At 39.8% G+C, this 5612-nt stretch overlaps 1 protein-coding gene across 1 annotated transcript; it reads left to right on the top strand.

Annotated features, from left to right (window-relative positions):
- Positions 1-6: 6 nt before the first annotated feature.
- ARF6 (ADP ribosylation factor 6) lies at positions 7-3545 on the top strand. Its single transcript, XM_046654170.1, has one exon. It carries the CDS (start codon positions 193-195, stop codon positions 718-720), a length of 528 nt encoding a protein of 175 aa, XP_046510126.1. The 5' UTR covers positions 7-192; the 3' UTR covers positions 721-3545.
- The last annotated feature ends 2067 nt before the right edge of the window (positions 3546-5612 follow it).

Below are 5612 nucleotides of genomic sequence, written 5' to 3'. Positions count from 1 at the left end.
CGCTCCCCTCGGCAGGGCGGCGGCCGCGCGGCAGGAAGCGGGCGCCGGCGGGTGATGCCCGAGTGAGCGGGCGGCCCTGCCCACGAGGCGCCCACGCAGGCCGCGCGCCCAGGCTGGTTCCGGCCCCGCGGGGCGGCGTTGTCGGCGAGGCCCGCGACCCTGAATGCCCCCGGGCCCGGCTCCTCCGGCGCGATGGGGAAGGTGCTGTCCAAGATCTTCGGGAACAAGGAGATGCGGATCCTCATGCTGGGCCTGGACGCGGCCGGCAAGACCACCATCCTGTACAAGCTGAAGCTCGGCCAGTCGGTGACCACCATCCCCACGGTGGGCTTCAACGTGGAGACGGTGACTTACAAAAACGTCAAGTTCAACGTGTGGGACGTGGGCGGCCAGGACAAGATCCGGCCGCTCTGGCGGCACTACTACACCGGGACCCAGGGCCTGATCTTCGTGGTGGACTGCGCCGACCGCGACCGCATCGACGAGGCCCGCCAGGAGCTGCACCGCATCATCAACGACCGGGAGATGCGGGACGCCATCATCCTCATCTTCGCCAACAAGCAGGACCTGCCCGATGCCATGAAGCCCCACGAGATCCAGGAGAAACTGGGCCTGACCCGGATTCGGGACAGGAACTGGTATGTGCAGCCCTCGTGTGCCACCTCGGGGGACGGACTCTATGAGGGGCTCACATGGTTAACCTCTAACTACAAATCCTAATGAGCGTCCTCCACCCGGCCCCGGAAGGAGAGGAGCGAACCATTCATAGGATTATCGCCGCCGTCACCTCTTTCAATGGCCACTTTCTCTTCTCTTCAATTCGAACTCGGGAGTTACGGTTCTACGGTTTGGGGGCGGGTGAGGGGTTTTCTTTTTTGTTGGTTTCTTTTTCTTTTTTTTTTTTTCTTTTCCGCTTTGCGTTAGAATGCTCTGATGTGACATTTGACATGAACACAAAGTGCTAGATGCTCCTGTTGACTTCCAGCAAATGGGATGGGGGAAATATAGCAGTTCTTGGTAAAGTCCTTTATAATAATGGTTTGATTTTTTTATTTCGAGAGAATCTTTTTTTCCAGTGTATGCTTTTTTTCCTTTTTGCCCAGTTTTCTTATCACCTGCTGTAGATGGCTTATTTTGCATTCATGCAGACTGTGTTGCAAGTCTGTTTCATCTAGTAAACTGAAAATTATTGCTTAATCAAACTGCCGTTTGTCTTTTATATTTAAGGCCTTTTCTCCCTCCCTTCTGAGTTCTAACTTTAACTTAGTAATTTCGAATGTGACCTTTTATATCTAAGACCAGTATAGTAAACTTAGCCCACAGTGGCAAATAATGAGTAATATCATTGTAATATATTCCAGTTGCACATCAGTGTGTCAAACAGGTAATATAAGAAGTTCTTTGAAATGTCAGCTATTAAATTCTGAAGCATACGTCATGCATGAGTAGGGATAAAACTCAAGTTCCCCATTACATAGCTAACTTACACTGCATAAAAATATGAAAGTGTAACTCGTCGAGGACACAGATTTTTTTCACTGCGAAGTTAGCAACTTTGCTGTGTTTTCCCTCTTTTTTAACTTGAAAAATAGACACTTTCCAGGAAATGGAGCAATAACGGTGTATGCCACACACACATGAAATATTTGTAGATATCTTAAGTGACTTTTGGGCAAAACTGGAATATATACTTTTACTATGTTTCAAATGTCTAAGACCAATAGTTTTAAAATTACCAGAATGTTTACTTTGTTCATTAATAAAGCATTTAACAATTCAAATTATATGCACCCTTTACCTAGTTGGAAAAATACACGTTCCTGTTTTCACGTTGCAGCAACTGATAAAGCTGAAGGTAGAAGTCTTTTTTATAGATGAGTGATCCACATCTCCGTTAATTAGAACACTGGAAGAGATGTTTTATAAAAAGGGTATTTAATTCTGTTTGATTGTAGGATTAACTCATGCAAGTAGTAAGTCAGATATCCTGTTGGTTCAATAATACACTTTCTCCTTTAATGAAGGAAATGTGATGGATGAATGATGTGTAGACTTGAGGAATGACAATTAAAGGGGAAGTGGGAGGAAGAGAAAGAACCTACAGATGACGATGAATGTAAACTTATTTTTCTGCAAGGGTAAGCAGTGTGCTCACTGGTGATATCCAGATCCTAAGGAGATTACTTGCTTAGCTGGTTAGGACCAGTAACTAGATTATTGAGACCACTATGATAATACTTTGAACCAAATGTTAATGCTTGGTAACAGAATTGGGGAGCAGCATCTGGTTCTTATATAGCCTTAAGGATTAATTTTAGAGATCCTCAAGGAATTAAACTTAGGGAATTTCAGAAATGTAGACTGCAAAAGCAGTATGCAGGAAGAGGTGGAGTTGATTTTGTTTATGAGGGTGTGTGAAAACTAAAACTGAGCGGGATATCATGGTATCTGGTTGGACAGTATTGGTCCTTCATGCTTTGGCCATATTGTATAATGGAGCTTTTACCAAAGATGTATGAGAAGCATAAGGCTACAAAAAGTCAACTCTTCAAAGTAAAACTCTTGACAAACATTTTACTTAAAGCAGATGAGAAAAGGTGCTATGTTGTAGGCTCCTGATGGTGCAGAGGGATTTTTGAATTCAAAATGCAACTGAAGTATAAAGTTCTCAGTTTCACTTTAGTAGCATATCTCTAGAAGCTGATAGACACATCTAAGAACATTTTAGAACAGTTTAGTTGCCATCTAAGAACACATAAGAACAGTTTAGTTGCCTTTGAAATTCCCAAAGCTCCACCATAAATTTAATTCTTAGTGTTTTAAATGATTACATTTAAGGTACATAAACATGGGTTATACAAATATCAATGCTGTAGTAACATCCAGAAACAAGACAAGCACAAAGGTATAAATGCCTAAACTGGAGGAAACTTGAAACCCTCATGTTAATTCTTAAATGTAGAATTTCTAACTCGTGACAGTTAGGTTGGTAGACAGCCATTTTTTTTGTCTTAAAATAACTGGGGGCATAGTTAAAATTTTATACATCAAGTAATTGCTATTAATTGTTGCAGGTGAGATGTAGTTATTTTTAGTTTATTTGAAATGTCTAACTGAAAGTGGTGGGGGGGTGGGAAGCAAATATTTGAAGTTTGGAAAACCCTAAACCTTTTGGTTAGAAATTGTAATTTTCACTTACATTTTCTTTAAGGATAAAAAAGGTTGATAATTGATGTAGTTAAATTGAACCATAACTATTGGTGATCATGGAGCAGGTAATTACAGCCTGCAGAAAAAGTTATAATCTAAGAATTTAAAAAATAAGATCCTGAAGTTTTTGTTTAATTGCATCAATTTCTGTGTGTATGTGAATTTATAAACTGCAGTAAGTTTTGAATGAGGTCAATCTTGTCTAATATGAGTAAATGAGTCTGTAGACTGTGGTCTCCCCAAACTGAAAAGTACAGTACTTGGAATTGTGCTCTTTATGGTTGTAGTGTTGGTGAAGCACTAATATGCAGAAAATAAAGGAATTACACAGCGCAGCTTCTCACGTTATGTTACTCGTTTGAACTAGATTAAGTGGGACATGTGGTGTGTTGGGCCATGTTTTTCTCCAGGGATATACCGTATAAAGTGGCTTAATTTGGGAGTCACCTAGCTTTTATGAGAACAAAAAAGAGAATCAATTTGGTTCTTGTACTGCTGCTTGTATAAAGAGGTTTTGCCCTGATTTAGTTCCACCAAACTTGATCTGATTTTATGATAACTTAGGACACAAAAACAGTTGAAAATGGTTTTTAAAAACTAAGTTTCTATAGCAGTTTTTACTATGCCACTGTTTTTTCAAAATCACAGTCTTAGCGTTTTTAGGAGTACAGAATTATATCCGAAGAGAATTGGCCTACAGAGTCGTCTTAACCCTTGACAATTGACTTTTGGATTTTGAAGTTTGTGTTTTAGAAGCCGAAGGGCCTTGTCTGATAAGAATGGCAGAATTGTAGCCATTTAGAAAGCAGTAGATGGGGAATAACTTGTTGGATAAAAGGGTTCTTAAAACACATTTCCTTTCTTTGTAAGCATTCCCTTTTGTATCAGCAATTTTTGTGGTTTGATTTTAGAATGTCTTAGTGTGATCTCCAGTATGGTTTAACCCCCACATTAATGTTATCAATATATTTAGTACTGTGATTTTTTAATGGCTATCAAGTATCAACTTATCAGTGATAGCAGTAGAAAATATTTTACTCTTTAGTGAGGTTTTATGTTTTAATGTAAGTTTAGATGTATAGTAGACATAAGCTGAATGGTGGTGGAACTTACTAAGTTTCTGAAGTTACATCCTCAGTACCTTGCCAAGTGTATAGCAGGCTTATGGTAAGGCAAATCTTGTCTCTTTCCTCACAGGTAAAAATTGTAAAACCACATAGTATAGCAATTGAAAATAACTTTTAAGTCTGACTAATCACTGAGCATAATGTATTTGGAATATAACATTCAATAGAATCTAGCTTTTTGCTTTGTTTATATCGAATGGTCAAATAGCAAAGAAGCAAGTAGGAAAGATTACAGTATTAGGAAGTTTATAAAAAGGGAATGTTAGGAGAGGGAGCTATAGCAGAGGCACAGTAACTTTTCCCTGCTTTGCTAAACGTTAAAGTTGCCAGACTAGATTAGTGAGTTGAATGGGCAGGGAGTACCGTGCAGGTGAGATCAAAGAGGGAAAACAGGTCTGTAGAGGGGTTTAGGAATGACAATTGAAATTCGTTATTGACTGAGCTGAAGTAATGGTAAACTTTCAGGGAATTATTCCGTAAGAAACAACCTCACTGTGTGGGATAGTAAGAAAATGCTTTAATTTTGAGCATTTCCCCCCTTTGTTTAAAATGTTTTGTGACTCCATGAAACAATTTTAAAACGAGAAATTGTCAATCTTGTCCTTGAATACCTTTTCACTTGTCAGATTATTTCATTTGGATATGTGTTTCCTCCATAGTATTTGTTTTATAAGTGTGAGGGTGGAGTTATTTATTGAGGCCTACGGGTATGCTTGGCAGTGTTCCAGGTGAAGGAGAGACATCAGTGAAAAAAACAGTATCTGCCTTCATGCAACTTACAGGGGTGGTGGGGGCTGGGGAGGGATGACAAAGATCAGATGATAAATAAAAATGTGTCAGGTGATATAGTATGTTATATGTATAGGGGGACAGGTAGGAACATGTAAAGAGAAGGCCTCATTGAGAAGGTGACATTTGAGCAAATATTTGAAAGAGCAAAAATTAATCAGTGGAATTGACATAGTAACAGAAAGATAATATGTGTAGTGTAAAGCGGGGGTGGGGGAGCTGTGGCCAAGGGCAAGTCTGGCTGAGGCCTGTTTGGGACTGAGCTAAGGACAGTTTCTGCATTTTTAAAGAATGTTTAAAGACTGGATGAAAAAAACATGAATATGTGACAGAGAGAGTATTTAGCCTGAACAGCCTTAAATATTTACTGTTTCGCCCTTTACGAAAAATGTTTGCTGACCCCAGGTCTAAAGGTCAATTTTTACAACATTACCAAAACATACTGGAAATCCAGCAATAAGTAAAAGACATTTTTAAATGAATGAA

This window comes from Equus quagga, chromosome 2, assembly GCF_021613505.1.
Source record: "Equus quagga isolate Etosha38 chromosome 2, UCLA_HA_Equagga_1.0, whole genome shotgun sequence".
NCBI classification, from domain to species: domain Eukaryota; kingdom Metazoa; phylum Chordata; class Mammalia; order Perissodactyla; family Equidae; genus Equus; species Equus quagga.
The sequence above is the reverse complement of the archived record's forward strand: the minus strand, read 5'-3'. Positions and strand labels throughout refer to the sequence as shown.

What these genes read in the sequence shown, in the direction of transcription:
- ARF6 (XM_046654170.1), top strand. Translation starts at nt 193, where the DNA reads ATGGGGAAGGTGCTGTCCAAGATCTTCGGGAACAAGGAGATGCGGATC.